The following is a 16,049-nucleotide window of genomic DNA, read 5'->3' as shown; positions in this document are numbered from 1 at the left end:
AACACAATGACACCTCAGTTATTTATGGCAACGCTGGCATTGACGACGATGCAAACGTCTACGTGGTTGCTCGCCGAATGGAGACCCGAGCTCATAAAATCATTGCAAGGTACATGTACGATCTTCTGTCTCATGAAGGATCGCACGGACTCAGGGACATAGATGTCAAAAGAACCGGAGTCTCAGACCGCATAACCTGTTATTACATCAACACCCTGTTGGCTTTCTCGTCTAAGTTTATTCTATTCCTTCATTTTGAACCAGGCAAGTACCACATCTAGGTACCTCTACAGCCAACCGCCAACAACCAGCTGGGGAGTCCTGTGTTCCTCCCATCACCATTCCCACATTCTCGGTACTTCTTCCTCCATGTCGGTCGACATCTAATCTTTGATGATCTTCCCGGGAGTAATTGCAAAAGTAGGACGGACATATCTGTCTGAGTGGTAAGCCTTGACGGCCTTGTCTCCGAGCAGCTCCTTCTCGCGCTGGACGTCAGCCAAGTGGCGACGGACAAGATCACGGTCTTCTTCGGCTTGGAGGGCGGGGATCAGGTGGATGCGGGACCACATCTTCTCGCGGGCGAGTTCTCTAGTACAATTGGTTGAGTGAGCCGTCTGGTGTGTAAGGAAGGGGAAAGGAAAAAGGGAAAGGGGTGGGGAAGAGATAGAGAGACAGCATGTGAGAAGTGGAGGCAAGGTACCTTTGCTCACGGATACCGTGGAAGAGATGGTACCAGCCGTAAACCATGATCAAACCACCAAAGGCAAGCAAGGTCTTGGGCTTGAAGGCGCTAGGCGGGAGGTTGCGCTGGAAAGTCATGGTCAGTTTCAGGTTCTTCTAACTCCACGAAACGAAACAGCTCGTAGACGCCTCTGTGTGGAGACGATGCTTGAACGACGCGAAGGACGACACTGAGTACGAGGTCGGGGCCGCGGAAGAGTTTCCGATATTTTCCAGCTCAGGCAACGTTTCCGATCTCTCCGCACGGCGTAGCCCTCTGGTCACAACAGCTGGATACCACCAAGGGCAGAACTGGAGGCAATCATGAACTTGCTGACTGCGAATCCTATGTCGGTTGTTGTTCCCGAAGGCCTCGCACATTTCGGGCAGCTCCATGTTCTTGTCCCCAGTCCCCACAGCGTAACCCACTTCCCCGGATTCCAGGGACAGTTCGAAGATCACGCATCCTGGTCGGGGAGGGACTCCATCTTGAAGGTCCGACAGAGCGACTTCGAGCATGTTGCGATAATCTTCCTTACCCAAGACGGTGGTTTCGTATTGATAGTTTCTGACCCATCAATCCGTATTCTTGTTTGTCGGCGCAGGTCACTGCGCAGTTCTTCGACTTGGGAGTCAGGGCCAGTATAGGCCTGGGGATGACATGACTCGAGCAGCACTCCACCAGTTGTTGTCCACCAGCCTTCCAACGTTCCGATTCCTCGTTACTTCGTTACCCTCCGCTTCCCCTCGTCCACATTTTATCTTCCTCTGCCAAAGACGGTCCCCAGTTGTCGAGTGTACCTCATCCGTCGTATCGCGCCTTGTCCATTGCCAGCTGAGACAGAGAGCAAGAAAAGAGCAGACCCACCTTGTACTGAACGGCATCGTAGCCGCCAGCGGGGGGCATATCCTGAGGCATGTTGGGCTAAACGTTTGGGTTCAAGAGTTCTGTGTTCCTCTTGCTCGGTCGCTTGCGCCCCGCTCGATCGGCTTTTCGCTTCGATCAAATAATCAATCGCCTGCTATGTCTACCGTGCTCGATCGGTCGGTGGGAGTTGTCGAGGGGACAGGAGTCGGGCGGAGCTCTGGGGAGGAGAGTGGAAGAAGTGATGTAGAAACGCTTCGTTGCGACGGACGAAATCAACTTGAGCTTCAATTGGCAGCCAGCCCTGTTAAGGTTGTGCCGCCCGCCGCGGCAGCAGCCGGGGAAGGTGTCAGCGAGCCTGGAGCTCCATGGGGAGGGGCCGGCTGCTTAGTTGTGTGAGATTACGTAAGGCGGTAGCGCGCTAACAGAGATAGTGGTTGGCGCACCCCCGGGATGTTAGCAGCATTCATAGACGGCTTCATGGAAGTGAAGTGATTGATGCTACAAAATGTCCATAACCACACTCGACCCTTGAACGCCTGATATGGATGCACACCACAACTTGGCCTCATTTACACCTTGCATCATGATCCAAAACAAAGGTACCTAGGTACCTACCTTGCAAGCACACGGGAGGATCTCATCACTACCTCTACTATAGGTTACACATTACAGAACACTACCAAGGCTGTATGTATTCCTATACCTATTTATTAAGTCTCGTCTCAATTTCAGACCTGCTCCTAGCCATTCTCATCAACACCTCCATTCCCCGTTCCATGCCCGTCCACTTGTTGCCCTTGTGCCTCGTCCCCGTCGCCATCATCCATCGCCAGGAAATCCGCCTCCAAGGCCTCCTCGTCCAGCTCCTCAAATTCCTTGTCCAGGTCATCTGCATATTGAACATCTTGATCATCGTGGGCAGCCTGGGTTTCCACCTCCGCAGTTGTAGCCTCAACGTCCTCATCCTTCAGCTCGTTTCTAAGCGAGGAGGGTCCGGGACCAAGGAGGGATTTCCGGCGTTTGTGACTTTCTTCTTCTTCCTCGTCGTCTGCTTTGCGTTTTGTTGAGGGCGCAGTGCCTTGGGCGGCCAGTAATTGTTCGTAGGACGAGCTTGTTGTGGTTATGTTTGTCGCTGCCTGGGCGGGTGCCTCCTCGTCATCGTCGCCATTTACGTTGTCGCCATCATCATCATCTTCATCTTCCTCCTCCTCCTCCTCGTCGTCCGAACCCGATTCAAGAAATTCTGCCAACTCTTCATCCGCGCTACCCCAATTGAACGTCTTTAGCCCATCAATAGGGCTTAATTGTCCATCAGCATCCGTTGGCTTGAACGCCTCGAGCTCCTCATCCATATCCTCATCCTCGTCTTCATCATCTCCACCCGAATCCGAGTCCTCCTCGTCCTCATCCTCGTCCTCGTCGTTCCCAGTGCTAGCGGCGGTGGCGAACCTGACTCTTGGTGGCGACTTTAATCTCAGGATCCTCTTTTTCCCCGGCGGCGCATTTCCGCTGTCTGTATCATCAGCATCGCTCACCGTCTCTGTCGCCTCGGCATCCTGAACCTTTTCGTTCAACTTCTTTTGCGCATCCTCCAGTCCTTCGATGAGATAAGGCCCCTCCTCCACCACCCTCCATTCTGAGAAACACGCTGCTAGCCAATCCTGGTTGACGATCTTGATTTTGGGCAGGTAGCGTATTGCTTGTCTGACCTTCTTCGTCCGTGGCCTCTGGGAGCTGACTACCAAGTGCGTCACGTCTCGCGTCACGGAGCTGCGTAATTCGGCTCCAAAACTGGCAACTTGCAACCCAATCTCGGAGCGGTAGACGTCCATCCCTATGGGAACAATCCCGGAGAGGACGATTTTACATCCGCTGAGCGCTTGAGCTTTAAGCGTGGTGAGGATGGATCCTACGTCCGGGATGGATTGAGTGTCGAGCGAGGATGGGGAGGAGGAGGGTTGGGAAAGGCGGTTCTGCTCGTACGCTTGAAAAAAGGATTTGTGGAGGGCTGTGAGGTGGTTCTCGAGAAAGGCGAGTTCCCGGTCGTCGTCTTGCAGAACCTGGTGCCGGTGATGAGGGGGCGGAGGAGTGGTGGACTCGGTGTTGCCGCTTTCTGGGGTGGCGGATGCCCTCTCGGCTGCTTCATCTTGTTTGTCTTGCTGCTCTTGCAGCGCTTGCAAAGGCCTGTCTTTGATCTGTTTTTCTAGCGTCTTTTCCTGCTCTTCGAGGGCTTTCTCCAGCGGCGGCTCCATCGTGGTGCTGTCCTCCTTGTCGGGAGATGGCGCCGGTGCAATGCGCGCCAAACCACCATTCGTGGTCGCCGCCGCACTCGGAGTAAGCAGACCCTGTTGCTTCGGCAGAAACCCAGAGTTGATATCACCAATTCCTTTGAAGAAGTCATATGGCGAGACCTTGATCAGATTGGGCCTGTTGCGCGGCCACACGTCCGCTCGATCGTCAATGATCACCACCATCTTGGTGCTGACGGGGAACAAGCGCTGTAGGCTTTTGGCGTACATGTTGCCGTTCTCGTCGCGGCTAATCACCCGATTGCCAAACAGCTTCTTGTCGGGATCGACGATGCGCGCCACATTCTGGGCGTAGGCGCGAGTGCCCATGGTGTAGACGTGTAGCTCGTACATGGTTGAGATCTTTTTGAGAAAGTCCTCGAGGCCTGGCCGCATTTTGATGTAGTACCAGCAGTTGTTGGCGACGCCGCGGGGGCCATCGTCCAGCTGGAAGGACTTGACGTTGCGGACGGATGGGTAGTTGGGATTGGACGGGTCCTTCTGCCACTCGCCAACGGTCGGGTCGATGCAAGCGTGGATGATGGTCTGGTCCAGATCGACGACCAAGCTGAGCTTGCGGTGCTGGAGCAGACGGCGCTGGAGGGCGTTCTCGGTCTTTTGGGCCTGCGTCTCACTGACGGTGAGGTGTGTCTGGTCGTGCACCATGTTGATGGGGGCGCGGTCCATGTCGCGGGACTCGGCGGCCCAGTTGACCTCGGTCATGTCCTTGCCACAGATGGCGCAGAGGCCGCCAAACTGGACATCATGGGAGCACGACTCCTTGACGACCATACAGTCTTGATCTCTGGAGATTTCTTGGCCGACGCGGATCTTCCATGACTTGAGCTCGCCGTCTGAGGGCGAACTCCAGTCGGCGTAGGTGGTTTCTTCGGCTTCCCATGTCTCTCCGCGGATGTTGTCGCCGACGGTGCGCTTCCATTTGAACGAGTACTGGAAGAGCGCTTCCTTTTTCTTGATGGGCTGGTTGGGTTCCTTGTAGAGCTTGGTGATGGTGATGGGGTACCGCAGCCGGCTCCCCAGCTGGATTGTTTTGACCATGGTCGCGAATATGGCTTATCGGCCTGTGCGATCGGTCGGACGATTGTGTAAAGGTGGCGACTCAACTAAGAAGAGTGAGTGTTAGCATCGAGAACCATCATCCGGCGCAATCCATGCCCGGCCACGGCGACGCGCCACCGAGGAGGCTCGCTCGCTGTCCACTTACAACGGTGCTCCCTGAGGAGATGAAAGTAGATGATGGGTGTTTGGTAGAATGAGTAAACCCATAGCGCAACAAGCGCGTGCAGTTTTCGGTGTTGGTTGTTGAAGGCTTTGGTGGTGGGTTTGTCGTGTGGCGCCCGTGATCGATGTTTTGTTCTTTTGCTGTGAATCGCGACAATTGAAGATGGAACGTAGAAGTGCGACCACTCACTGCACGATCGACCTGGATCTGGACCTGGACCTCTGAAGCTCTGCAAGATTCAGAGTGGGGAATATGTCCTGATCAGGTCTAGCGCAGGTAGCTTTGCGGCACCACTTATGGGGCGGAACGAAGGGGTGGTCCAAGCTCTCAGCCAAAAGGGTTGTACTGTAGCTGATCTCGATGTACCTGTACAACAACAGCCAAATTGATTTGGATCAATTCAGTTCCTAGGTAGGTACCTAGGCTGCACTTGGATATCAATGTCAACCTGCATCCAATGTACAGTATGGAAGAGATCATCTTCAAGCTGGTATATTATCTAGAAAAAGTGACTGACAAGTGATGTAATGTGCCCGTAACCCGGTGAGGTGCTACGGAGATGTCTTGGTTGAGAGTTCTGTGCGTGTAGTGATATTGCGACAGTCGGGCGAGTTTGACTTCAGTGAAGCAATGAAACTCGAGGCGGCTCATTTGAAGGCGAGACATGGCCTGCAAAGGCCGCCGAGGGGAGATGGGAGCCGCGCCCTTTTGTACCTCCGGAGGCTGATTTTGGGGAACTTCTCCAACTCGCTTTTGTCAATGGGTGAATTCCAGACCAATCATATACTCACCTGTCTGTGGACTCCATGTCACCCTATCAGTGTCGCGGGCTGTAGAGGTACCGATACATAACAAGACATGGCTGCTGTTACCGCGGGCGGCATTGACTGAGCCAGACCGTTTGCGGGGTTGATAGGTACACGGACGTGCTGCATTGATACCTACCATAAGTGTAGTGGCCAGCAGTCCTCATCATAGGTAGAGGTACCCAAGACTTCTCAAATCCAATCCCATACAGGCATCGTTTTGAAGAATCTGACAAGAAGAGCAGTTCAGCATACACCTCAGTTTTCAACCTCGGCCCCGATACTTCATTGAAAAGGTCCCGTGTGACGGTGTGAGTTCGGGAAGGTGGCGTCCCTTCTTTATGTATTAATGTTCTTTATCTAGAACACATTACACACTGCCCTTCAACCGCGACCATCTTTGTGTCCGTTCCCTTGCCTTTGGTGGTCTTGATGCCCGTGGCTTGCTTCCGGAATTGGCAGAGTGTTACGAGTAGGTGAATGGAAGTCACTGATGTTTAGTGTACAGTCCAGTACTGGTTTGTTTGTTAGCTCGAGACCTTGCGTCAACTTGTCTAGACGTTTTCCTTAGCTAGAGGTAACAACGCCATTTCCGATGTTCAATATATTATATCAATTTTTGTTAATGCCTTTGTAATTCGTACTCAGCCATTTTGACTTGTCCTTGTAAGCTTTTGGACTACTCGGGATTGATATCGTCTCGTGGATAGAGTAGGTACCTACAGTACTGTAGAGGTGCCTAGGTACCTAGTGTACTGAGCCAACAAACAAACCAGCATCGGACTGTATAACGTTTTCCGATTAACGAATAGTGTCTATTATTGATATAATGTATTGATATGATAACCAAGTCAACCCCAGCCCTCCTATTGTGTTTTAGGAGTGTAAGTGCCTTGTACCCTTACTCCAGCACGCCAGCCGTGGCACGAGCCAATGCGTCTGTTTGTTAGTCGTCGTTCTCCGAGAAAATGAATAGGAGAAAGAAGAAGGAAAAAAGAGAAAACACCAAAGAGACAAGCCAGCTATGTCCCGTAATCCATAGCAGCTACCCAAGCCTAACTACCTCCACCACCCAGGCGTTCTCTAAACATACTTCACGCCGCCTGCTCCCCTCATTGCGCCTGGGCTGGTAGGCGGAGAACTCAACACCCGACTTCCCAAAGCTGGTGCCTTCCCGACTTTCACGCCCCTCAAATCCGCAACCGTCTGACTCAGCATATCACTTCTCGACATGGACATGGACCCCGTCAGATCATCCTCGTTCCCCCCCACAAAGGTCCAGCTCTCTTCCTCTTCATCGTCCGCATCAATGTCGTCCTCTTCGGCTGCCTGACCCTGGTCATCCTCGGGAGCGTTGGGTTTGGCACCCGGCGTGGGCGTCGCTACGCTATTCCGCCGCGACTGATGTTTCTGCCTCTTCAAGGTGATCAAGTTCCTGGCGTAGTCCAAGTCGCGATAGATGGCCTGGATAGCGGTATCCACACCGTTCTCAGCGCGGATTTGGCCTCCCAGTACCTCAGCCCTCATCTGCATTCTGCTACTATGCGTCGCTTCCCACAGCGCCCTCGCAAAACTCTGGACTCCCCACTTCTTCAAATAAATCCCGACCCCAAGATCCTCGACTCGTCCCGCAAAGAAGAACTGATCGCCGAAGAAGGGCCGAATGATAGTCGGAATACCAGCCCGCAAGCTGGCGCCAGTAGTTCCAGAGCCGCCGTGATGGGCAGCGGCATCGACTTGCTGGAAGAGCCAGTCGTGTGGGGCGGACTGGATCTGTAGAATTTCTGGGGGGAAACTTGGGTCTGCCACCTTTGGCTTCTCAACACCGTCGACTGTTGCTGACCGGTCGGACCAACCTTTCGAGAGAATACAGCGAACGTCAGCTTTAAGGACGGCGTCGATAATCTCCTGCGTCATCTTGGCGGGGTCCGAAACGATAATACTTCCAAAGCCAATGTAAACCAGCTTCTTCTCGTCGGCCCTGGCCTTGGCAATGAAATCGGTCAACTCCTTGGGTGGCTGCCACTTGTCGCCTCCCTCGTCGAGAAACCAGTATCCGGTGACGCGGATCCAGTCGCTGTAATCGATGGGAGGAGGCACCACAGACGGAGAAAAGTTGTAGAGGAAGGGAACCTTGTTGGGCTGCAACTTCTCGAGGCTGGTGTTGGGCAAACCGAGGTACTTGTTCCTCCATCGATTGACCTGATGCGCCGTGGCCTTCCAGAAAACATTATCGAACATAACGTACGTGATGTAGTTATACGCGCCGCCCATCTTTTGCCCCGGCATTATAAAGGCATGAGGATAGGCGCGCGTGCGGGTCCACGGCATGGTAAAGGCGCGGAAGTAGGGAATCCCAAGCGCTTCGGCGATATGGATGCCTGCCATGGCGGAGGGGGACTCGATGAGCAGGTCACTACCTTGGCAGGCTTCCCAGGCTGAAGTGAGCAGCTCGTCGAGCCAGCCGCGGAACTTGGAGTTGGCTTCGCGTAGGAAGGCGTAGGTGAACGTGCCGTTTTCAATGCAGATGCGCATGAGTTCCGAAGGGTCACCCTCAACGGGACCGAATTCGATCCCGTGGCTCTCGATCCAGTCTTTAAATTCCCGGTGTGTGACGATCTTGGGGCGGTGCCCTTCTTCGAGTAGCCTCTTGCAGAGGGCGATGTAAGGCTGGACGTCACCGCGCGAACCGATGGTCAGACAGGTGATGCGCATGGGCTCGCTGGGCTTAAAGTTTAGGAAGGAAGCCTTGGGGTCATCGAACAATATCGTGGGGGCATCAGATACCCCGGATGCCTGTCGAGGAAGCTCGATCTCATGATCAGGGAACTCTTCGTTTCTTGCCTGGTTGAGTGCATCCCTCTCAGCTTCCGCTGCTTGCGCTTCCTCCACCTCCTGCGACTCGGCCAGGTATCTCGCTGCATCCAAGCTCTGGATGATCGTAATAGCACAATCATCCCGGTTCTCCGCCTTGGCAAACTCAAAGAAAATCTCCTCATGGCCACGGATAACAACGACCAAGCCGGAGTACCCAAACCGGAACCCCTTTTCTTTGTCGACAGTCTCAATATCCTTCAGAGGCAGGATGAGCTTCGTCCGGGTGCCTGGTAGCAAGCTGCGGAAGCAGAAGTGGCGGTTGCTGATATAAATCTTGCCATAGAGTGGCAAAACCCTGACAATGAACCCAAAGTACGCAGCCTGCAACCTCTCCGTCTCCGGCAAGGCAAAGTGCGCCTGAAAACGGGCTTCTGACAGAGCTCTCTCCTCGGGGTCATCCTCGACATCCTCCCGTTCGGTCCTCCTTCCAGCAGGATGATCGTAATGCTTCTTGCCGCCCTTCCACATGCCAGACACCTTCTCGACATATCCCATAGACTCTGTTGCTAGAAGGTTGCTCATGCGCCTGGACTGCTGGTCCAAATAGCCCATAAATGCGTTGGCCCTCTGCAATGGGTAATTGCCCATCATCGCAATGCTTTGCAGCATGGGCGTTGAAGGACCGCCTTCTGCTTCTGCCATGTGGTCACCAATCTGGCCCGTGGTGGCTGCATGATGAGGTCCGTGAAGTCGGACCAAGCCCGCGGTGTGTTGACGCACAATCGGCGGGGCAGCGACCCCCTCCCCCTCTGTTGTCGCGCGTGTAGCCGATGCCGACCTACGGAAGATTGGGCTGTGAAAAACATCGCTTCCTCGGAGAATTTGGCTGGCTGATTGATCCTCGCTACCAGAGGCCACCAAGGCCGATAGACTTGCCTGACTAGGGTCATCGAAGCTCTGGGCGTACGAATCGGTACTCGCATGTGGCTCGTGGCGGGGTTTGCTGAACGATCTCCGGCCGTCTCCATGAAGTCTGCGGGGAGGCGAGCCTGCGTAACCTGCTGTGCCTGGGCTGGCGTCGAAACTTCGACGACTGAAAGGTCGGGTACCATCGAAGCTGCTCTTGAAGTAATCGCCGCTAGCACGAGAACTCGGGGAGGCGATCTGGATGGGCGAGACCGGGGAAAGCGTAGCTTTTACCCCTTCGCTGAATGTGCGAGTTCGTGGGCTGCCGAGATTGTCACCAATCGCCCTGTCTCCTCCCGTTCCCTTGGGGGCGTCGTTCGCTCCAGAATCTTCAGGTGAGGAATCCTCTACGAGGACCTTGAGAACCTGGATGGCCTTTTTGCCAAAGCTGAAGAAGGAGAAGAAATACTGGTATTTTTAGCAGATGCACCAACGAGACATAATACACCGGTGTCTTACCTCGTCGATAGCATACGTCTCATCATTATCAATGACGCGAATCTTGCATGTATCTGCAAACTCCACCATCTGAGCTTCCTCAATGTCAAGAATATTCCTGATAGGGATGGAAATCTTGACGCTGTCTCCATCATTGTGCGAGCGGAAGATGACCCGTTGTAGGCTCTTGACCCATTCCTTTGCACTCCGAGCGCTGTCAGCCTTGAAGTGGTATGTTCGATGATGCGTGCTGACGGAGAAGTAATTGCCCTCTTTTTCCTTGTCGTTTACGCTGGCCGAAATGCCGTATCGTAAGTCGATCTGACCAGCGGGGAAGTAGTGATCCTTGGGATCCTGGTAGTATGAGAGGACATCCCCCTTCAGACGGAACCAATAGCGGTTGTACTTTGGATTTCGTTTGCCGCTCTTCGACAGGTAGCCGGACTTTGCGATCTCGTGCTGTTGAAGAGAACGTTAGCGACTGACAGTGTGTCGTATCATGGTCAGACAACGACTTACTGCCTTTTTGGGGAGGTGGGCATAGAAGGCGATGTGGTTGGCCGTAATGTACATGTAGCCCTGCAGGAGGACATGTTGTAGCAACCAACAAGGGTACTCCTCAATAACCTCTTCGGCCGTGTCAAACTCGAAGATATCCTTTAACTTTTTGGCAAGCTGTCCGGTTACGCCGGCGTCATCACGACGATGTTCTCCCGACAATCTGTCAAGATCGAAACTGGGTCGGGCTTCCATTTCGGCCCGTGCCTCGAGCATTCTGCTCATGAGAGGTGCCCCGTTCCCTTCTGCTCGGACGATCTCTATTGGTGGGGCAAGGCCGAGCGATTCGGTTTCGTCTTTGCTCAGTGGAGGAAGAGGAGAAGATGGGTCGGGGTCTTCTTCTTCTTCGATTTTGTTATCCGCCATCGCTGTTGCATTGTGCTGTTTTGTCTTTTTCGACTTGTGGGAACTCGAAAGCCGGGAGAGACTGGGAACCGACTGTAGAAGCTTGTGGCCAGGAAGGCGCCGGCGGTGGATGTTGCTTGGTCCTGCATCTACTGTGGCACTTGCAGGTGGCTTGTTGAAGACAACAGTCTGGCTTAATGACTTGACAGTGCCGGCAGTCTCGCGATTGCGTGCTGTGCCTTTGATGCCCGGGCCAGCAAAGGTCATGGCCATGTGATTCGGCACATCGTCTTCGTCTTCCGAACTTTGGCCTTCGAACCGGTCGTGGAAGTCCACAGTGCTTCCAGCAGCAGCGATGAGACCAAAAATGCTCTGGTTCATGTTCATGAACATGCCGCCCTGGGGTTGCAGGACATCCTCCTCATTGTCCTCTTCTTTTCCATTGTCTTTGAGGCGATCGGGGAGCTCCATAGTGGGAGAGTGTGGCTGGTTACTGTCGGCGCGTAACCTTTGCAATTTCCTGGACATGCGGTAGGCCGCAACTTCCCGGTGACTTGGGCGCTTGGTGAGTGCAGATGGACGTGCAGGACCAGGGCCGGGTTGGGCTGGTGCTTCGGACGGGTTCGCACGATGTTGCGACGACGACGTTTCGGTGTTTAGCTGTGACTGAGGATTCGGACTCGGAGGGGAGTCGAGTATGGGCCCCGATGATGTTGGCTGGGACGACGCCATTTCTAGGACAATCGAGAGGGATAAGGATGATTAGAGGTCGTAATAATGGGGATAGCCTGACTCGTAGGAACTTGAGGAAGAAGCAGAGGTAAGCATAAGTGGACGGCTGCAAAGCACAAGTGGAAGTGGACTGCAGGCAGGCAGGCAGACAGGCAGGCAGGCAGGCAGCGGAGTGAGTGAACCAGGCAGAGGTAAGTAGGTACCCTACATAATCAAACAAACAACAAGCAAAGAAAGAGACCGTACGGTTGTAAGCGGAGTGAGAGTGCTTGTTGATCTCCGCCTTGGTAGTCCATGCCGTTGTGGACGACTATGATTGTGTACAGCCACCACCACCAGTAACTTTCGCGTCGGTCAGACAATCAGCGGGCAGCGCGAAGGTCTGAAGCCTGACTGGTCGACGCTGATATTGGCCGGTACCTGTTGTCGCGGTACTCGGTTACGCGTAGGAATACCGGTGGCTACAGGTGCTCGGCGTATCGCTTCGTCCGTTAGATGATGGCCAAGAAAGAGAAGGGAAGTGATGAAAGGAACTGAACAACGGCTGGGGAACATGCGTGGAGTCCGGGGCGGGAGGCGGGCGGTCGAGAACAGGAGCCTGAGCATCACACACTAGACACCCAGGAAGGTGTCTCGTCCGAGACAAAATAAGTGAGACCGACCAACAGGATAGGTAAACCAGTCTCCTACCGCTCGTCAGGAGTAAAGAAAAGGTCGTTGCAAGACTGTAATAGGGATGACAATAATTCAGAAAGACATCGGCTAGAGTTCAGTTTGTATGTATTCACTTGGAAATACCTACCCAAAAAGTTAAGACAAGATGTGTTTCAAAAACGCTTGGATGAGTAGTGAGCGTACTATACCCAAGATATAATGTCAAAGATCTCAACTATTTTGTCCACGACGAGGGTGTCTGACGAAACCCCACTGCCTGACGCGGGTTGTTCAGGAGGAGCCAGCCCAAGCCGGGGAAGGCTCCATAGAAGTGGGCCCTTCAGGGAGGAATGAGATACCGATGGGTACCTTGATAGCCACCCTAGCTTCTTTCCTGCGATAGTGCACAGCGTTCAAGTCATGGCAAATTCTAACAGTCATTGTGCATCACCGGATGTTAAAATGTCACCTTCTGACGATCAAAGACACTGCAGCTGACTTGCATCTGATCTTCCTTTAGGTATCCACCTTGGAAATGTCCTCCTGCGTGGGACGGGTGACGGATGACACCAGGTGGGGTGGGGCTTCGCTTTTTCATCTTTCAGTTTGGATGGAAACCCGAGGCAACCGCTACCCACCTCTTATCTATGTCTCTCCTTGGATGACACACCCAAGAAGCTCAGCTCCGGTCAACATGTTGGGACAGGCTGGCCATGCCGTGAGACGCGAGTCTGTTGAAAGTTGTGCTGCGACAACAACCTGATATGCCCAAGTGAGTGGCCCATGCATGTTTTGATGTTGTCATGTGTCGTGGTTGCAACCATCATCGTTAGACGGCCTGTTGTCCCTCCCCGCCGGAGCGTCATACCGGTCCCAGCTTTGGCTTCATTGGAGGCTTATTTTGTCGCGGCCAATTGACAGCCAAAATCAAATCTTCGACTCCTGCTATGCCACACGTTATGGGCTGCCAGGATGCTACACTATATGGAGAGACCCGCTACTCTCAGGTATGTTTGCTAGCGACGTCAAAGTGCCTGGTCCAAAACACGGTTGGGCAACTTGGCTACGACTTCAGCCACGTATGCCTTATTTACATGTGATCCCAAGTCCCTAGGCTACCTGATTGGGAGAAGAGACATGGAAAGGTTCCATAACCACCTATACCTGCGGAACTTCATCAAGCACAAGAACTTGGAGACATCCTATTCAGGTACACCAGAGATCTCACCGGCCGAGTGGTTGCGCTACCAATCATGTTCACCATTCGCGTGGCACCAAGACACAAAAGTACCTATTGGTGGCTTTGTAAGAACGGTGCAACCCAGCTTGGAGAAAAAAAAGAACGGAAAGGAAAAAAAAAAAAAAAGGAGTATAAGAGACGAAATAATAAATCCAAGACTATATGGCCTCGTATGCGCAAGGACGGAATAAATGCCATGGCAAGGCGAAAGCCAAACACTCAGTCATCGTCATGAGGCTATTGCCACCAACATCTCGTCATCCAAACATGGTATCATCGCAGAAACTCCATCGTCCCAGAATACACCCCGTACAGCAAAAATCAAGAAATACCACTAGGAACACCCAGCTATCCAGACACATGAACACTGCCACCACTACATCCATAAACACAATTTCCCACTCGCCGTCCCGCCGGCCACCCAGTCCTTGGTTGGGTGAAAGTGGGCAACCGCCGGCACCGCAGTGATCCCGTCCCCTCCCAGCTGCGCCAACTGTTCTCCGTCCTCTGCATAAACGTCCACAAACCGATTCATGTTTCCAATGGCAAACTTCTGCCACCCATCTTGTGGATTTCTTTGCCACTGCGGCTTCAGAATCGTCACCCATCTTCCTGTCTGGTTGTTATGCGGTATCTCAACCGTCGGTTGCATTTCCTTTGCCGGTATGTCGTGCCCAGCTTTCCACTCGCCAGCCGAGGGGAAACTGTAGATTTTGATGCGGTCGTCGTACGAAGAAGTGGCAATGTGTCCTGACGAAGACCAGGAAGCATGCGAAACGGAAAGACGGGATTCATGTTCCCCTAGAAGGGCAGGGTGGCGGAGGTCCCCCTTGCCCGTGATCTTGCGCAAGTCCCAAATCTTGAGAGTGCGGTCGAGCGAGGCGGTCGCGACAAGGTAGGGATGCCGAGGGTGCAGGGAGAAACCTCCAATCTTGTGGTCAGTTAAGCCCCAAATTTCGGCCGAGGAAGGTTTGGTGCGCTGGTCTTGTCGACCTAGCGAGCCGTGCAAGGTGGAGAAGATGATCATGTTTGGGTCGGTGGTCGGGATGTCGATGGCGGAGATGGGGAGATCCTCAGACGAAGAGGACGGGGCAAAGATTTCGGTTGAAATGCCCTTGTCCAAGTCCAGTTTGCGAATCGAAGAGTCATACGAGGCCGAGTAGATGGCATTGGCGTCGGTGGGAGAGAAGTGAAACGAAGAGATAGTGCGGGAGTGGGTTTTGAAGGCGGATATGATGGGGTCTGGGTATTCGGCATCTTCATCGTCGTCCTCAATTTTGGGCGTGGGTTGGGAGGCGTCGAACACGCCCATGGCGCCTTCTTTATCGCCAGCAAAAATGATAGGCTTTTCTTCCGTGGGGTGGAAGCACATGGAGTAGATGCGCTGGGGTACGATTTTAATGTCTGTTACAACACTTTTGTTAGTGGAACATCCATCGTCGTAGGGACCGTTGTTGGGTTAGAGGTACCATTGACTGCCCACTTCTCGTACAACTTGAGTCCGCTCATGCGCAACCGCAGGTCCTTCAACCCCTTGTCCTTGGTATGCTTGACATCCTTTTCTGTAAACGTCCTCACGCCTGGTTGCGCCCCTCGTACACCGAGACCCTTCAGAAGCGCTAGACCGTCGGCACTGCTTTCCCATTTGCGACCTTCGACCGTGATATCGCCCAGGTTCAAGTCACCGCTGACGCGCATCCTCTTGGCCTTGGCCTTTGCCGCTTCCTCCTCAGCTTCGACATCTAGTTTGCGCTTGAGAACTGCGGAATCCGCTTCGAGACCGGCGAGGCGACTGCTCTGGCGCGTGGGACGGGCTGCTTCCTTCTTGACAGGTTCCCGCTTGACTCGAGGGGTGCTGGCGCGTTTGGGTTTGGGAGGCGCTGGCTTCGGGATAATCTTGTCTGCCGTGGTACTGATGCCGCTAAGGATGGCATTGTTGTAGGCAATGTTCTCGAGGCGCTTGCGCTCGAACTCGCTCATGACGGTTTCCTTCTTGCGTGGAGGCATCTTGGGACTCGAGGAGGACGATTTGGTAAAGACAATGAGAGTTGACAAAAACGGGTCTGCAAAAACAAGAGATGGTCACCAAACGCTGTGATTGTTCGAGAATGGACGGAGGGGAAGGACAGGAAGCAACGCGAGTGTGGTTAATGCAGCAGATGGTCGCAATCGATATGGAAAATCAATGGAACTAAAATCTCAAAGGCGCGCCACCCGACGGGTCGCGTCGATGCACGAGAAACGAATCGGCGCACGAAATCACGGGATAGCCATTCGCTGTTGAGGCCGGTAGGGTCTTTTAGCGCTCGATGCACTAACGGTTTACCGTGTCAATTTGCGCTGTTATTGTTAGCAGCTCCCTACCTACATT

The 16,049-nt window shown here is 53.5% G+C and overlaps 4 protein-coding genes across 7 annotated transcripts; all 4 read right to left on the bottom strand.

Moving 5' to 3' along the window:
- Positions 1 to 18: 18 nt before the first annotated feature.
- nuo14 (NADH:ubiquinone oxidoreductase 14) lies at positions 19 to 1,920 on the bottom strand. Its single transcript, XM_953352.3, has 3 exons — positions 1,592 to 1,920; positions 704 to 810; positions 19 to 591 (listed from the first exon to the last, which is right to left on the bottom strand). The coding sequence occupies exons 1-3, from the start codon at positions 1,640 to 1,642 to the stop codon at positions 384 to 386; spliced, it is 366 nt and encodes a 121-aa protein (XP_958445.2). The 5' UTR covers positions 1,643 to 1,920; the 3' UTR covers positions 19 to 383.
- A 294-nt stretch (positions 1,921 to 2,214) lies between these two features.
- NCU09300 lies at positions 2,215 to 5,784 on the bottom strand. 2 transcript variants are annotated; one of them, XM_011396985.1, is made up of 3 exons: positions 5,640 to 5,784; positions 5,105 to 5,551; positions 2,215 to 5,003 (listed from the first exon to the last, which is right to left on the bottom strand). In XM_011396985.1, exon 3 carries the CDS (start codon positions 4,936 to 4,938, stop codon positions 2,332 to 2,334), a length of 2,607 nt encoding a protein of 868 aa, XP_011395287.1. In that variant the 5' UTR covers positions 4,939 to 5,003; positions 5,105 to 5,551; positions 5,640 to 5,784; the 3' UTR covers positions 2,215 to 2,331. The 2 variants fall into 2 exon arrangements, with proteins under 2 accessions (XP_011395287.1, XP_011395288.1); XM_011396986.1 differs by having other exon boundaries at positions 5,105 to 5,546; positions 5,640 to 5,769.
- Positions 5,785 to 6,716: 932 nt separating this feature from the next.
- On the bottom strand, positions 6,717 to 12,329 carry NCU09301 (UDP-glucose:sterol glycosyltransferase). 3 transcript variants are annotated; one of them, XM_011396988.1, is made up of 4 exons: positions 11,993 to 12,329; positions 10,669 to 11,854; positions 10,171 to 10,608; positions 6,717 to 10,119 (listed from the first exon to the last, which is right to left on the bottom strand). In XM_011396988.1, the coding sequence occupies exons 2-4, from the start codon at positions 11,782 to 11,784 to the stop codon at positions 7,012 to 7,014; spliced, it is 4,662 nt and encodes a 1,553-aa protein (XP_011395290.1). In that variant the 5' UTR covers positions 11,785 to 11,854; positions 11,993 to 12,329; the 3' UTR covers positions 6,717 to 7,011. The 3 variants fall into 3 exon arrangements, with proteins under 3 accessions (XP_011395290.1, XP_011395289.1, XP_011395291.1); XM_011396987.1 differs by having other exon boundaries at positions 12,031 to 12,054; XM_011396989.1 differs by having other exon boundaries at positions 10,669 to 12,016.
- Positions 12,330 to 13,404: 1,075 nt separating this feature from the next.
- On the bottom strand, positions 13,405 to 15,921 carry NCU09302 (WD repeat-containing protein). The gene is made up of 2 exons (XM_953355.2): positions 15,148 to 15,921; positions 13,405 to 15,082 (listed from the first exon to the last, which is right to left on the bottom strand). The coding sequence occupies exons 1-2, from the start codon at positions 15,683 to 15,685 to the stop codon at positions 14,055 to 14,057; spliced, it is 1,566 nt and encodes a 521-aa protein (XP_958448.1). The 5' UTR covers positions 15,686 to 15,921; the 3' UTR covers positions 13,405 to 14,054.
- Between the last annotated feature and the right edge of the window lie 128 nt (positions 15,922 to 16,049).

This window comes from Neurospora crassa, linkage group VII (assembly GCF_000182925.2).
Source record: "Neurospora crassa OR74A linkage group VII, whole genome shotgun sequence".
Lineage (NCBI taxonomy): Eukaryota > Fungi > Ascomycota > Sordariomycetes > Sordariales > Sordariaceae > Neurospora > Neurospora crassa.
The sequence above is the reverse complement of the archived record's forward strand: the minus strand, read 5'-3'. Positions and strand labels throughout refer to the sequence as shown.

What these genes read in the sequence shown, in the direction of transcription:
- nuo14 (XM_953352.3), bottom strand. Translation starts at nt 1,642, where the DNA reads ATGCCTCAGGATATGCCCCCCGCTGGCGGCTACGATGCCGTTCAGTAC. An exon ending in ACGATGCCGTTCAGTACAAG is followed by an intron (nt 811 to 1,591) that starts GTGGGTCTGCTC and finishes ATGACTTTCCAG; the next exon opens with CGCAACCTCCCGCCTAGCGC. An exon ending in CACGGTATCCGTGAGCAAAG is followed by an intron (nt 592 to 703) that starts GTACCTTGCCTC and finishes CAATTGTACTAG; the next exon opens with AGAACTCGCCCGCGAGAAGA.
- NCU09300 (XM_011396985.1), bottom strand. Translation starts at nt 4,938, where the DNA reads ATGGTCAAAACAATCCAGCTGGGGAGCCGGCTGCGGTACCCCATCACC.
- NCU09301 (XM_011396988.1), bottom strand. Translation starts at nt 11,784, where the DNA reads ATGGCGTCGTCCCAGCCAACATCATCGGGGCCCATACTCGACTCCCCT. An exon ending in CCCACCTCCCCAAAAAGGCA is followed by an intron (nt 10,609 to 10,668) that starts GTAAGTCGTTGT and finishes TCTCTTCAACAG; the next exon opens with CACGAGATCGCAAAGTCCGG. An exon ending in AGACGTATGCTATCGACGAG is followed by an intron (nt 10,120 to 10,170) that starts GTAAGACACCGG and finishes TAAAAATACCAG; the next exon opens with TATTTCTTCTCCTTCTTCAG.
- NCU09302 (XM_953355.2), bottom strand. Translation starts at nt 15,685, where the DNA reads ATGCCTCCACGCAAGAAGGAAACCGTCATGAGCGAGTTCGAGCGCAAG. An exon ending in CGAGAAGTGGGCAGTCAATG is followed by an intron (nt 15,083 to 15,147) that starts GTACCTCTAACC and finishes GTGTTGTAACAG; the next exon opens with ACATTAAAATCGTACCCCAG.